At 36.2% G+C, this 16,583-nt stretch overlaps 1 protein-coding gene across 6 annotated transcripts in view; it reads right to left on the bottom strand.

Annotated features, from left to right (window-relative positions):
- The window catches only part of CEP128 (centrosomal protein 128), a 237,913-nt gene that overhangs the window by 113,080 nt on the left and 108,250 nt on the right, over positions 1–16,583 (bottom strand). For all 6 annotated transcript variants that reach the window (XM_027844950.1, XM_027844953.1, XM_027844949.1 and 3 more), the window contains 4 exons: positions 11,145–11,231; positions 9,982–10,056; positions 6,430–6,535; positions 2,204–2,364 (listed from right to left, as the gene is read on the bottom strand). In XM_027844950.1, the coding sequence (XP_027700751.1) occupies positions 2,204–2,364; positions 6,430–6,535; positions 9,982–10,056; positions 11,145–11,231 (429 nt within the window). The remainder of the gene's footprint in view (positions 1–2,203; positions 2,365–6,429; positions 6,536–9,981; positions 10,057–11,144; positions 11,232–16,583) is intronic.

Raw genomic sequence — 16,583 nt, 5'->3', positions numbered from 1 at the left:
CAAAGCCCTCAATGAACTTGAAATAAATCTAATAAAGTCAAGGATTACCAACAAATTCTAACTAAAAGGAGTTAAGAAGAAACGAAAAGGAGTTAATAAAATCTTACAGGAAAAAAAGAATGATGTACTTCCCAAATGCCACAGAAAAGTTCATTTTTCATCTTCTACAAAGAGGAAGACCCTTGAAAAGAATTATAAGCTCAATGAAAAATATGCGGGAAAAGTACCTAAGTCAATATTAGAGTCTCTCTGTCTGATATATAATAATATATACAATATGCATACATATACATATATGTATATACACATGTATAATACATGTAATTACTATAATATGTGATATATAATAAAAGAAAACCATTAGAGTTCAACATTCATTACCCCAAACCAAAATCTCCCATCATGACTCCAACACTTCTTCCTATCCCTGAATATCAAAGGATAATTAAGAAAGAGGCAAAGGAAAAATCCAGGGTCAGTAAATAAGAAGGCAATCAGGAAGCATAATTACGAAGTGAAAAATCAAATAATAGACAGCTCAAGAATGCTTTTATAGCTTATTCCACAAGCAGAAGGAAAAGCTGCACCTGGTCCTGGACAGCAGGCAAAGGAATGTGTCCACCCTTGACGGTTACTAACACACTTTTTACAAAATTTTTATTTCAGGAAAAATAACTACATCTTTACAACATATTACTTTTCTTAGCTACACAAAAGGCCACAAAAAAACCTGCCAAGATAATTTAAAATGCTTTGTATCTACCACTATTTCTAATAAACTATTTATTAAATACAGTGGAATATATTATGTAAGGAACGTAAATATTTCATATCTTTAGAATGACTCATAAACACAATCCAAAAGATATTTTTTATAATTCCTTGACAACACAGCAGAAAAATGCAAACTCTAAGGATGATAACAAAAATACTTCTTTCCAGTTGCATAAATTAACTGCTTTCAATACTTAGTAAGTCCCAAGATATCCAACTGTTCGTTTTCAATTTTGAAATCCCTCAGTATGGCATCTCAATAAAATTACAATGGACAATTTTATTGTCAAAAATATATACTAAGCTAGATGGATGCTTCTCTGAATACAGTGGTGGGGAACCTGTGTCCTAGAGGCCACTTGTGGCCCTCTAGGTCCTCAAGCGTGGCCTTTTGACTGAATCTAAACTTCACAGAATAAATCTCCTTAATAAATCCCCTTAATAAAAAGATTTGCTCTGTAAAACTTGGACTCAGTCAAAAGGTCATACCCAAGGACCTAGAAGGCCACATGTGGCCTTGAGGCTGCAGGTTCCCCACCCCTGGAATAGGACATCAACATTTGATCTATCCTAATTATTCAACTGAAATAGAAATGAAGTTGTTTCTTTCCAATTTATCTTTTCTTATTCTGATTTTAACACTTTTTTATAATTATTATGTCTATCCTAGCAATAAAAGATTAATATATAGTTAATAATTAATAATAAAAGATTGTATTAATATATTTAATAACTAACATAATTATTATATAATTATATTATATATCATAGTATATGATTAATATAATAACAACAGTTAGTGTAATTTGGCTTTAATAGCTTTAAGTTATTAAGTGTAAGTAGCTTAAAACTTCTAAACTTTTCCTAACTTAAACGTTCCTATCCCTGTAGCAATTACTTTTCACGCTGAAGATCTAAGCGACTCCTTTCATTGAGAAACTAGGTGTGTGCCAACACAAGATTGACAGGTGGGAAATTATTCTGAAAGGATGACTTTAGCATTTTTTTTCCTTCAGACTAAAATCTTCTTTCCAAGTGGAAACTATTTGAACCTGATGGATTTGAGAAGCACCTTTCAATCTGGAGTTTTATTGTGATCTATTGCAAATAAGTTCAGAGAACTACCACATTCCAACATACATACTCTCCCAGAAGTCAACATTGTATTGGCACACCTTTAGTTTCTCAATGAAGGGGATCACTTAGATCTTCAAAGTCAAAAGTAATTGCTACTGGAAGAGGAACATTTAAGTTGGGAAAAGAAGAAAGAAAAGGCTGCTCAGCTATGAAATAACTGAGAAAGAAGAGATTTTTGTGGGTTACCTTCACTGAGAAAAAGATCCCGATTTCCTAATTTTTTTAAGTCCATCAGACAATTTCGCTGAACACATTGTGGTTTCAGGGATTAAATTTAAAATATCAAAGTCACCTCTGTTTGTTCTTCTAACTGTGCTCTTTCCTTGTCTTTTCTCTCAATGCATCGCTTCAATTCCTGTACCTCAGACATCATGACATTGTGGTTCAGCTTGGCTTTCAGCTCTGAGATCTGTTTCTCCAGTTCTTGTTTCTCCTGATCAGACCTTTCAGCCCCTTTTAAGATAAAACATAATCGTACACATAAGTAATATATACATAAACGTGTTGTTTACGTAACATGCAGATCTTTTATACACAGAAGAATGCAGACACAACTATCATCCATCAAGAAGCATTTGTGGGGATCCACTATGTGCCAGTTCATAAAGGTATAAACAAGCAGGGGCAGCTAGGTGGTGCAGTGGATACTGCATCGGCCCTGGATTCAAGAGGACCTAAGTTCAAATCCAACCTCAGACACATAACACTCATTAGCTGTGTGACTCTGAGCAAGTCACTTAACCCCAATTGCCTCACCAAAAAAAAAAAAAAAAAAAAAAGAAGGTAATAAGCCCAGTTCTCAAAGGTACCTACAGCCTATCGAGTAAGGCAAAATATATATAATAAAGATATGTGTAATACATATAAAATAGATACAGGGTAGTAATAATAATAACAACAACAACAACAATAGCTAACATTTACATAGTGCTTACTACTGCCAGGCACCGTACTAAGCATTCTATAATTATTATCTCATTTGATCCTCACAACAACCCTAGGAGGTAGGTGCTATTATTATCCCCAATTTACAGATAAGCAAACTGAGGTAAACAAGTTAAGTGACTTGGCCAGGGTCAAACGGCTAGTAAGTGTCTGTGGCCAAATTTGAACTCAGGTCTTCCTGACTCTGAGTCTAGCACTCTATTCACTGAGTCTTTGGGTTATTCCCATTCTAGCATAGTTAGGAAGCCCATTAGGGCTCTCAGGAAAGACTTCACATAAATACTTCATATAAAAAGATCATGTTTCAGTTGTGTCCTGAAGGAAGAGAGGGATTTTATGAACTGCATTGCAAGAATTATTCCATTCTCCCATGTTTTAAGGTTCTAATCTATTCATCATCTGTCTCAAATTGATGTTATAGATGTTTCCATTTAGTAGTTCTTGTCTCTTCAAGGAATGCAACGGAAGAATATGTGCATCCTTTGTTAATCCAAAATGGATGCCCTGTGCCAGTGGTTCTCAAACTTTCCCACAGTGGTAGGACACTTCAGTTTAAATAAACTTTGGCAAAACTCATACCAAAATACCTCAAAATGAATATCTTAATGCCTATTAATTAACAGCCTAAATTAATTTTAAAAAAAAACTTGCAGTATTTTAGGATTCCTTGCAGTACAATTTGAGAAACATTACATTATGCTACTAAACCATGAAAGCTAAAATTTCTCTAGTGGGATTTCTAACAGCAAAATCCTAGTCTCCTCTAAGCCCTACTTGTGGCTTTTACCCACTCAGCTGAATGGGAATCTGCAACCCAACTATTTAATCCAAGGGACTATTATTGAAGTTCACATAATGAAAACTCTTTTAGCAATATAAATAATGAACTGGTGTTGTTAAATCTTTTATTATGACATATTTCTATGATCAGTGATCTAAACCAGGAGAGTTTTACTGGAAATTACAACACAAAGCAAGCAAATTTAATTTAACACTATTTTTGAAATAAGCCAGGATGCTAGTGCTTTTAAAAAGAATATGAGAGTGAAAAGGTTAAAAAAACTTTTAAGATTCTTTTGTCAACAATCCTCTCAGAAACAATTCTCACTTAGTCAATTTGTTTTTCACACACCATAAAGACAGTAAATATCCTTCCTATAATCCCTGAGAAGAGCCAGCTTAGAGCCCAATCTGACTGAACAAAGAGGATGCATTTCCAAGTCCTAGGATGCTGTATCAAGTCAGACAAAGGGTATAGGTGCAGTTGGCTGCACTGAATTATAATAGAGGGGCAGGCTCCCCTGAGTATCAAAGCCAAAGAAATGCCCATGAGAGATTGCACCATTTTACTGCATTGAGTGGATATCATTACTATCAAAGCAATTCACAGACTGAGAAAACAGAAATAGTCCAGTAGCACACATTATAAAAAACAGATCACCAAAGCAAGGTTTTTTATTGTACCATTTCACTCATACCTTACCAGAATAAAATAGACTCAAGAGTCAATGAACTCTATCATTTAAATAGTTCTTTTAGAAGTTACAAAGAAGTAGCATCATTGTTTATCTCCATTACTTTCTAACCTGTAATTCATATTCCTACAAGGTTGTTATGCCACATAACTCACAGCTATATATCATCACCAGGAGAATATGGTTGGTTTGGTTGTGGTTGCTGTTGTTGATATTGGTATTTCAGAGAGAGTCTGAAATTTTCAAAATGTAATTCAGCCCATTCTCTTCCTCCTACTCTGTCAATCAGCAGTGTTATCCAAGATATAAGAATTAATTTAAGAACTAATTCAATGGACTACCAATCCAGCTGCATATCATAATCCAGACAACAGGCATTCATCACGTACTTGGTTTTGCATATGTCATTTTGTCATTATGCATACGTAACCTGCAATTATCTTCATGGGGGTCTCACCATGAACAATGCAAGGCAAAATGTCCAGTAGTATTATGAAAAGATGTTTCATGTTGCCTTTCAGTACACAATAAAATCAATACTGCCAATTTCTTCATTGGTTTCTCAGAACAGAAACTGTCCCACCTTTCCATGCAGCTACAAGGTCTTCATATCTTCTGAATTTATTGATAGGGAAAACATATTAAGATGGTTCATTTCTTCCAACAGCATACCAACTCAATGACTGTATACAAAGATCTCACATTTAGAGTACCAAAAATTCATGTTTCTAGACTATCTAAAGACTGTATTTTTAGCATTTTCTACCTCCTTTTCTACCACTCCAACATTATCACTGTGTACACCAGGCTTGAGGTCATTTTGAATATTTCTTCATTTCATGGGGTACCACAGCTAAAGAATTTTTCAACAAAAGGCTAACCCATTGACGATGAACCTTCCTTTTTTCATGGTAAGTGAATTTCAGACAGCTGACCACTAAATTACTGAAGATGAATCTTATCAAGTTTTGTTCTTCACAGACATTTTGCTTTGATATTTTTAATAGACAAAGGTACTCAAATAGACTCAGAATAAAAGCTACTTTTGGATTTCCCCTAGTTCTTATAATCCTTTAGAGGGGTAGGGGAGATAGTTGGGAATGGGAGGTAAGGAGGAATGATAAGGAGAAAGAAATCATTTTATATATGGCATTATAAGGAGTTTAAGTCATTGAACAAGGAGAGATGAAGACTTGGTTACCAGTTACGCTGCTTTCCTCAATAGGAACCCCCTAAACCAACATAAAAGATCATGTAGAAGTAGTAGTCAACTTGGAGACCATTTAGTAAGGTTTAAAGATAGACTTGTGAATCATAATCTGTTGGGGAGCCCACTACCTAAAGTTGATAAGAGAATGAATGAATGAATGAATGAAAAAACATTTATTAAACACTTACTATGTGCAAAGCATTTTGCTAAGTACTGGGGATGTTATAGAAAAGATAGTCTCTGCTGTCAAGGAGCTCACATTCCAATGGAGGAGACAACACATATAGGAGGTTTCATTAGTATGTCAGATGAAAAGGTACCCTGGTCCCCAGGGTGTAGTTAAAAAACAGATTATAATACCTCTTCTTTAATAATGCCACATTCACTGATAAAACTATGTCCATTCTGATGCCATATCATTTTGATTGTGCTAAGGACTTGATGTCAAGAACTTGTTTTTCTGAATCTTCATATCTGTGCCTCCAAGGCCCACAAAAGCAGTTGCTAGCCCACATCTCCACAGGAATTGCTTCCTTAATGATGGCCACCACACGTGGGCTAGGAACACTGCTATTCCCAAGGCTATCTCCATTGGGATCTTCAGGGAAATGGTAGTTTAACTGGAACATCTTATGTGTTCTTTTCTCCCTGAGGGTGAGGGAGCTTGTTTAAGCTAAACTGAATTACCTGCCCTGGTGGTGGCGGTTGGTGGGGTTGGCTGCAAGCAATCAGGGTGGTGATAACTCTGCCAGAACTCTTGGACTTACCTGCCTGTTGGTGGCAGTTAGGATAAGAACTGAGAGTACAAAAAATTATCATTATGAAAGAACAGAGATTGTTTTCCAAACAAACATGCCTAGGAGAAAGGATTTTAAATGCAAAGTATACCTCTTCTAAGCCTCCTGTCATCTCCATGCTCATTCTGTTGGTTTTTCTGTTGCCTAGAAATCTGTGGTGCTTGATATGTCAAGAGCTGAGCATGCAGGTCTTCTACCTAAATGCAGGCAAAAACAACAACAATAATATACTTCATTAAACTCCATAAGCAGAAAAGAAATTTACTAAATTTATAAATTATTACCAACTCTGTGTATAAAAGGTCTACTTCAAAGGAACTACATAGCCTCCTTTCTTAACATTCACTATGATCTCTTCTCTTCAGTCTCTTTATTGTACCCTAACTTCCTAGCTCTTGCTAGCGTACAAACTGCCTTTCTCCTTCCTCTTTGACAACCTATGTCTATCATGCCATAAACATTGAGTTCTAGAAAATCTCCCTTGATTAAACTTTGCCTGTTCCTTCAATATTCATCCCCATGTAAGACTTTTGTTTGTATTATAATTTTTAGATTTTCTCCTCTTATATTTGTAGATGTCCTAGCTATCTATTTAGCTTAGAAGCACTTTGAATTTAAAGATTAATCTCTCCAATTCTTCGGTGTCTTCCTATAGCACCTAGAGCGTTGCTCTGTATAAAACAAGTGATTACTAAATTGAGAGATTTACTACAGACTCCATTATAGTCCCTTTACAATGTAGATTCCACTATAAATGATGTAGTAGAAAGCATACACTAGACCTGAAGTCAAGGGACCTCAGTTACATTCCTGGCTCTGTAACTGTATGACCTTGGATGAGTCACTCAACCTTGCTGAGTCTCGTTTCCATCATACATAAAAAAGGAATGATAAATACTTTTTTTTTACCTAGCTTATAGGATTATCAGAAGACAAATGAGATAAAGCAAGTAAACCACACAGTAAGAACAAATTGCTTGCTAAAAATATAAACATTTACTAAAATGAGCATGCATACGTGTATGCTATATATGTGTATATAGAATTTGTAATTTTATAGATATATATTATACATGTGCATAACTATAAATACACATATGTAACCTTTAGTGTGGTGTTCTCTTGTCTCTCCTGCTTGTCTTTTTCAGATCCTTTGTTTGAACATCTTCCATAACATAACTTTTAACTAGAAGTGTTCCACCCCCTGCCTCCTATGGATTCAATTATCACCTCTAAGCAGTGATCCAAGTCCTAATCTCTCTCCTTTGTTCCAGTCCCACCAGCACCACTTGCCTAGGGAACATTTTGAACAAGATGTCCCATTGGCATCTCAAATTCATCATGTCCAAAACAGAACTCATCTTTCTTCACAAATCTGCCTCTCTTCAATACTTCTTTATTACCATTCAAGGCACCACCAACCTTCTAGCACCCAGGTTTACAATCTTGGGATCTTATCTTTGACTCTTAATAATGATATAATAAGAATAGTGAGCACTTACATAGTACTTCAGTGTTTACCAAATCCTTTACATATGTTCTTTCATCTGATCCTCAGAACAACTTTGTGAGGTAGCTGCTATTATCTTCCTTGTTTTACAGATGAGGAAACTGAGGCTGAGGGAACCTAAATGACTAGCCCAGGATTACACAGCTAATAAACATCTGAGAAAGGATTCAAACTCTCACCTTCTTGATTCCAAGTCTAGCATTCTATCACCTATGCCACATAGTTGCCTCAGCTCGATCTCTCTCTCTCTCTCTCCCCCTCCCTTGCTCTCTCTCTCTCTCTCTCTTTCTTCCTCTCTTTCCCTCTCTCTCTCTCTCACTCTTGCTCTCTCTCTGTCTCTTTTTCTCTCTCTCTCTCATTCTTGCTCTTGCTTTCTCTCCCCCCATCCCCCCTTATCTACCAAATTGTCAAATCTAGCTATTTCTTTCTCTTTAATATCCGTGTATTTCTCTATATTTCTCTACATTTCTCTGTAACATCTCTTCCCTGAGACTCTTCCTACTCCAAACCATCCTCATCAGGGCTTATAAAGTAGTTTCTCTAAAATGTAGGTCTTATTACATCACTCTCCTACTCAAAAAAATTCTGTTGGCTCCCTATCACATCTATGATCAAGTATAAATTCCTCCTTTTTGCATTCAAAGTTCTTCACAACCTCACTTCAATTATCTTTTCAGCCTTATTATATGTAACTCCCCTTTGTGAATTCTATGGTCCAGTCACACTGACCATCTTATTGTTTCTCAGATTTGACACTCTATCTTCCATCTTCAGGCCTCGGCAGTAGCTATCCATCTTGCCTGAAACAAATGCTCCTCTCCTCTCTGCCTCATAGAATTCCTACTTTCCTTCCAGATTCAGCTCAAATACCCCTTTCTACATAAGACTTTTCCTGATTTCTACCCCCACCCTGGCTACTTGTCTATTCCTCCTCAAAAATTTCCTTATATCTATTTTGCAGATACTGCAGTAAAACATAAGCTCCATAGAAAAAGGAACAAGAGACATAGGAGAGTGCTGGAACATAGTAGGTGCTCAATAAATGCTTGTTCAGTAATTACCAGTAAAACATATAATAAAAAAGTTTTGACTGGTCATTGAAAAAGGGTGAATTATAGGCACAGAAATAGTCTTAAGACCTAAATTTCTTATTTCCACAAATGCAAATCAGTGATGACCAGTGTTCTAACGGCACCATCACAGAGTTGGATACCAAGTATAAACTTTCCAATTTAAATTTTTAAAGAGTGAAAACAAGAAAGGGAATAAAGAGTGAATGTAAGGACCATTTCTTCAATTCCTTGCAAGGTAACACTGGTTTTATATGGTCTTTGTATCAAAGAAAAATCAATGGACATTTTAAACACTGCCCACCATGACAGGATCTATACTATATTTACAGGTCTACTGTCAAGATATAACAATCCTCTTCTATAGTGATGACATTTGGCATCAATGTCTACAGAACATTATGTAATATGTACCTCATAACAGAATACAGTATAATTACCATTGGTATTAAACACAGACAGAAAGGCAATTAGAAAAGCACATTTCTTACCCAATGGAATTAATACAGATATTTAAAGTTACTGAATTTTAAATATAAAAAAGAGCCCAATTCTCATTATGGAAAAAATGGGCTAGAAAATGTAATATTTAAAAATTAAGGCTTATCTTTCTTTAAAAGAGGGCAAATGGCACCTGAAAAGTTGAGTTTAGCATAGTGATGCATTCAAAGTTACCCCAACTTACAAATGTCTACTTTATATCTTTTACTTCCTCCTTCATTCTCCACTGCCTCTTGAAATAAAATTAAGCTCCCAGGGAAAGTTTATCAAATAGATCCAGTCTACTTTTACATTTCCCATCCCAAAAAGAGATGTTAAGTAGAAATAAATGTGAGTAGTAATCAGCAAGACACATTGTCACAGTAGGAGCCTATGTCTTTTACCAGCTTACTCTGAATTTTCTTGAACCATCATATGTTTATGTATGCTAATACATTCAAGGGGGAAAAAGTCTAAGGATACCAAGTGTGTTTGTTTGTTCACATATTTTAAAGGACTAATAGTACAGAGGGACTCAATCACAGTTTAATATAAAAGATTTTCATAGCTTACATAGATTTACCTGAAGTAAAAGTGATTCTCGACTGCTTTCTGACTGTGCCAACAGCCTTCGGGATGTTTCCAACTGCTGCTCAACCTAAGGTTTCAAAAAGGGATAAAAAAGAAATTTGAAGGTTCAGTGGAACTGCAGAGAACTAAATCATTGTTGGCATAATATAAGAGGAGGGGGAAAAAAACTGAAAAGCTTTCAGTGGATGTCCCAAATCTAGAGTTAAGAACAAATTGCTTGTGAGAAATACAAATAATTGCTTACTAAAAAAAAAAACTTCAAGACTTTTTTTTATTTAATCACATGGAATGGCATTAGAATAAAGGCTGATATAACTAATCTATTTAATATGCATTTCTTTAATCTCCTCCTTTCTTTACAACATTATCATCATAAAAGGAGCTAATCCAAAATCTAAGTTCTAAGTAAAAATGCTCCTGTTTTCAGATTTTCTTAGCAATATCACCCACACATTCACAGACATAACCCAGAGCACTGAGATAAGTTAGCATGAAAGCAACTGAACCTTCAAGAACAAAGAGTTTACCAAGTATGAATAGCTGTACTCTTTTTCAAACTAAGAAATTTAGTAATAGGTAAAAGAAATTTAGGTAATAGGAATAAATATGTTTCCCAGTAACTACAATCAACTCCAGCATAATGAAAGCTCCTTAAGGGTATGGTCTGCTCTAAATTTTTTTCTTTGTATCTCTAGTGTCTAGGAACAGTGCCCTGCACATAATAAGTCTTTAATTCCTGTTGTTTCTGAGAATTTTTGCTTTATTTTCACAATTAAATGACCTTCCTTCTATAGTTTAAAAATACACATAAAGCACTAAAGTTTCAAAGAGCCATTCCTATATCTGAGGCAGAATCACTCTTTGATCACTCTATGCAATGGTAATGTTTAATTCAACTACAAAAAAGACGAGAGCAGCAGCCCCAGATAACCAGGAGACAAGCACATCTTCCCCCAATATCAGCTTGGCAGACCATAGCAACTCTTCAAACTAGAGACATTGTTACCTAACCAAGTGAATCTATGTACATCAGCAACTAAATAAGAGCTGTGTTTTCTTCCAGCCAATGATCTCAGCACATGGGTTTTAAGCAGATACTGTCTCAACAAACGGTTAGCGCTCTTCAAAAAATCAAAAAGGTTTTAAAATTCTTACCTTAATCTTTTCACGTTCAGATTGTCTTAATTTAGTTTTCATCAATCCCTCATTTTCACTAGCTTTAGCATCCTGTTTTCTCAGAGCCTTGAATTGAAGGGGAAAAAATGAATATTTGTCATAGTTTGGTTCCATATATATTCAATCATTAAAGTCAGTAGTATTTACTAAGAAAAGGCATAGATGACTAGGAATAAAATGGATATTTGTGTTGTACACAATCTGTAAACTAAGCAGTAAATAATTTTCTTTCAATTCCTAGAGATGTGGTCATCAGAAACAACCTTTCCTGATCTGAATCTTTATCATTTATTTTTCTTCTCTGGAAATTATTACATTTAGCTACACATTCAGTGAATACAGAACAGATGTTATATAAATTGAACTAAGCTTAAATACTGCTTAAATAATTAAAATAAAATGTTTTATTTTCTATCTTTTCTTGCAAGCAATTTAGACATACTTCAGAATTTCAAAGATTTCAAGGGAGAATGCTCCTGCCCACTGCTCTTACAGTCTGAGTGCACTTTCAAGAGATGCTATAGCTATATATACATATATATATGCATACAAACACATACACATTGTATATACCCATATATACACATGTACATATACCTATGCATGTGTGTATATAAGTACATATATATATATATATATATATGAATGTGTGTGAAGAAATATGGATTCAAAAGAAACTAGGTCTTCAATAACAAATAACAATTTGAAATTGCACCTAAATACACAAATATAATAATAAACTATGATTTTGCAAGAGTTCTCTGATTTCCTCTTCTGCTTGCTCATTTATATTAGAAGATTCCAGGTCTTCTCAATTTATCTTCCATTAAAATTGTCTTTTTATCTTTCACATACGTATTTTATACATAATAGAACCTTCTCAAGTAAAAAGTTCACTTATAAATAGGCAGTAAGTTAGTAAATGGACATAAAAGCAACCTGACCAGATACACTCACAGTGGCTAATTCCTGGTTGAGGGTCTTAAGTATATATTATTAAGACAGAATTGTTAGCATATTTTTCCCCCATTGGAACATGGAATTAGTGCCATTATCTTATCAACACTCTGCTTAAACATAAAAAAGCTTTAAAATTAGAGGAAAATAAATAGAGGTGACTCAATTACCTAATCTGATTAATAATCTGACAACTCTGACTAGTAGTAAATTTCTAACCAAAGATAATGATAATCAAAAACAAAGATAAAACATAATTTTAATGATATTAAAAAATTTTTAATGTAGGAATAAAATCAGTATAGCTAAGATAAGAAGGAAAACTGTAAGGTGGAAAACAAGTCAGCAAACATATACACACTGAGCACCTCCTATAGGCCAGGCATTATGCTGGCATGTCCAAGATACAAATTTCTAAAAGATGTAATATCGGCCCTCTCCTCAAGAAGCTTATGTTATGCTAAGAAAATACAGCATGTTCTCAGATTTTTAAAAAATGCCAGATACATACAAATTTTAAAAACTAAAGTGATTTGGAAGGGACTGGTAGTGAGGTGAGAATAGAGAAGAGAACTAAGGACTGAGGAAGCAGTGAACGGCTCTGAAAAGACGTGGCATTTTAGCTTGGCCTTGAAGGAACCTATGACTTTGAGGGGGTAGAAATGGAAGTGGAAGCCCATTCCGAGCATGGGGGACATCACCTGTGGAAAGACACAGAGAAACAGTAAGAAGGGCTGGAATGTGCAGGGCATGAGGTAAAGAAAGGTGAAACAAGTCAAGGACGTGAACGTGAATGACCGGAAGAATTAATTCATGCTCATGAGAAATACAGAAAGTAAGAGGAGGTGTGTGTGTTTCTGTTTCAAGTATGGTGAACTTGAGAAGTCCATGAGACAAGCAGGTGAAGATGCGTAGCAGACAGTTGGAGACACGGGACTAGAAATGTAGATACAGAGTCATTTGCAGGAGGATATATAGTTGAGGGACTAGTTAAGACTGGAAAACAAATTGTTAGTAGACCCAGTCAACACAACTGTGCAATTCCCTATAGCAACGTACAACAGCACTCAAGCAAGAACTAGCAAGATAGATTGTGGGAACAGTCCAGGGGTGGAGTTTACAAATGGATGATCAGTAATGAGACAACAAGGCAAGGGTTTCAAAGGTCAAGGACAGTGTAAATTTGAGCCGATTAACTAAACGGTCAAGATTTTAAAGAAAGGAAAATAAATCCAAAGCTTGGCAAAGCAGCAAGGGGCTGCAGTAAAAACCGAATAGAAATCCAGAGAAGACAGAAGCTCAAGATCAGAGGGAGGAATTTCAGTGTTATGGACAATGAAAGTGGAATCCTTACGGGTGATGACATACCCAAAGGTAGGACCATCCCTGTATGTGGCTAAGGTGGGTGATACAAAGGGACAGATCTTTAGAACTGAAATTGATAAACTGGGATGCAAGAATATTTGAAGGGACATCAACAGTAAACTGAATTCCAGAAAGACAAGAGTGGGGTAAAAATTATTATGAGCTAGTTATTGAACTCCTTGAGAAAAAAGAAGAGAATGACCCGGGGGTCAGCAGAGAAGTCATTAGAATCTGAATAAGGTTATATGTGTGAATGGAGAGGTTACTAGATAAAAAGTCATACAGGTTCTGAAAATGGTAATAAGGAACAAGAAGCATGCTAACCTCTCCCACCTCATCCCTACTTCCAGGCATTAGGGAATGAAAACCAAAAAAGGAATTCCAGCACTAGAGAATGTCACCAGAGATGTAGTATCTTCAAGAGACAGAAAAGTTTCTGGATTTCACAGGGCTAGAAGGAATTAAAAGTTAAAGGTGTAACATGAGGAGGAAAAACAAAACTATTCCATCCAATATCTTGGATATTGGATATGGCAGTCAGGGTTTTTTGATTAAGCAGAGCCAGCAGTAATGGAAGAAGATTAGGAAGACAATGATGAGTCAAAGACCTGTACTATTATATCACCTGGTGCTGGTGGAGATAAAAGTGACTTCAATTGCAGATAGACTGAAGACTGACCTTGCTCTAGTTTACAAAGAGCCCAAGGCCAAAGAAGTAGACTGAAGGGTACTGGTGGGAGATGTAATGGGACCCACCAGCCATTGCAATGGACAACATGACTAATACTTATGCTACCTACCATCTGTCATATAGCATATATCACAACTCCTGTCAGCTGGAGCTACCACAGTTTATTCCATCCTTCCTCATAGAATCTTTCCTGGTCTAGCTATTTTTCATATCTATTGTGTTTGTTTTGAAACTGTCCTAGTTGCGAACACAGTGCCACACAAAGCATTGCCCCAAAATACAATATTTGCACCACCCTTGCTGAGGTCATCAAGAAAAATCACAAGGCTGACCCTATCTCCTCTCTTTTCAGTCAGGTTCCTTTATAATAGTCATCACTTTTAACTTGAGACTTCTCTTCTGTAAACCAATTTTTACTTGTTCATGTTACATAAGTTAGATAAAAATGTCTGGCTTCCAGACATTGTTCCAGTGTGGCTCTCCACATTTCTGGCTCACATAAGGTTTCTTGAGAGTTTATCCTAACATGATGAAAGGCAAAAATATAGACTAAATGCTGAAGTTCCCACCAGAACTGGTCAGGGCTCCTTAACTGTTTGAGGCTTTCACTAGATTAAGTGACCTTGCACCTTTTAACTATAGCTCTGTGGAGCAGAGGTATCAAACATGGGCCACCGGTTGAGCAACACACCTGAGGGCTGTCAGAAGAATATTTAAATGTACCTGGTAAATAGTTAGCAAAATCAATAAAGATTTTTTTTTGTTTGTTTTTGAGTTGTTTTTCAGTTGTGTCTAACTCTCTGTGACCCCATTTGGGCTTTTCTTGGCAGAGATACTGGAGTGGTTTGCCATTTTCTTATCCAATACATTTTACAGAGGAAACTGAGGCAAACAAGGTTAAGCAACTTGCCCAGACTCACATACCTAGTAAGTGTCTGAGGTCAAATTCGAACTCAGGAAGAAGAGTCTTCCTGACTCCAGGCTTAGCAATCAATCTATCCACTGTACCACCTAGCTGCTCAAAATATATAAATAAATAAATGAAAATAAAATAAAAATAGAATATAGATCATGTTAACATGTGGTTTTCTAAGTCAATCTGTGGTAGATCTTCATCTATGGTTTAGTGGCCCCACTTCCATATGAGTTCCACACCGCCCTACCACAGAAAACAAAATAAGAGGACCAAGGAAGCAGCACTTGCCATAAAAGTCAGGAGAGACAGGTTGTCGTGTCAAAAGTCTTTGTTTCATAAAATGCCCTGAGGCAACCACATATATATGTGTGTATGTAGACATATATACATATTTATGTGTATATATACATAATAATGTGTGTACATACATACACATATTATATATTTAGTATGGGTCTGATATTCAAGACATAAAGGGAGTTAATACAAATGTCTGAGATCAGGAGCCATTCCTCAGTATATAAGTAGTTAAGGATATAAACAAACATTTCTCAAGGGGAAGGGTTTATATAGCACCTACTTATGTGTCAGGCAATGTAAAAAGGGCTTTACAAAGATTATCTCATTTGATCTTTACAACAACCTTGGAAGGTAGGTGCTGTTATATATCCATTTTACAGTTGAGGAAACTGAGGCAAAGATGTTACATGACTTGCCCAGGGTCACACGGCTAATAATAGTCTGAGGTCAAATTTGAACTCAGTTCTTCCTGACTTCAGACCAGCACTCTATCCACTGCACCACCTAGCTTTCTCAAAAGGAAGAATTTCACACTATTAACAACCATATTAAAGACTGCTTTGGATTAATGGTAATAAGAGAAATATAAGTTAAAATAACTATGATATTTCATCTCAGACCTAGTAGACTAGCAAATCAATAAGCAAGTATGTTTGAATGCTTAATAACAAAAGATGGAAGCTGTTAATGTTGGAGGGGCTACATAAAGACAGGCATGCTTTTGCTGGACCTGTAAAGTGGTCCAACCATTCTGGAAAACAATGTGGAATTAGACTAAGAAAGCAACTAAAATGTTCATATGGGGGGGGAGCCAAGATGGAGGAGGGAAAGCAGTGACTTGCTTGAGCTCTCCCCCAAACCCCTCCAGATACCTATAAAAAAAATGGCTCTAAACAAATTCTAAAGCAGCAGAACCCACAAAAACACAGAGCGAAACAAATTTCCAGCCCAAGACAGCCTGGATCGTTGATCAGAAAGGCATATCACACCAGGTGGGGAGAGAAGCGCAGTGCAGTGTGGGCGCGCAGGCCACAGCAAACCTGGAGCAGGCCTCAGAGGGCTGAACCGTGGGCAGCTGTGGTGGTTTCCAGACTTCTCAACCCACAAACGCCAAAGACAACTTGGAAGGTCAGTGGGAAAAGTCTGTGTCAGTGGGGAGAGAGAGAAGCCGGTGGTCTCAGCTCCAGTC

The sequence above is a fragment of the Vombatus ursinus genome, unplaced genomic scaffold (assembly GCF_900497805.2).
Source record: "Vombatus ursinus unplaced genomic scaffold, bare-nosed wombat genome assembly UNPS02014945.1, whole genome shotgun sequence".
NCBI classification, from domain to species: domain Eukaryota; kingdom Metazoa; phylum Chordata; class Mammalia; order Diprotodontia; family Vombatidae; genus Vombatus; species Vombatus ursinus.
This window is presented reverse-complemented; position numbering and strand designations above follow the sequence as displayed.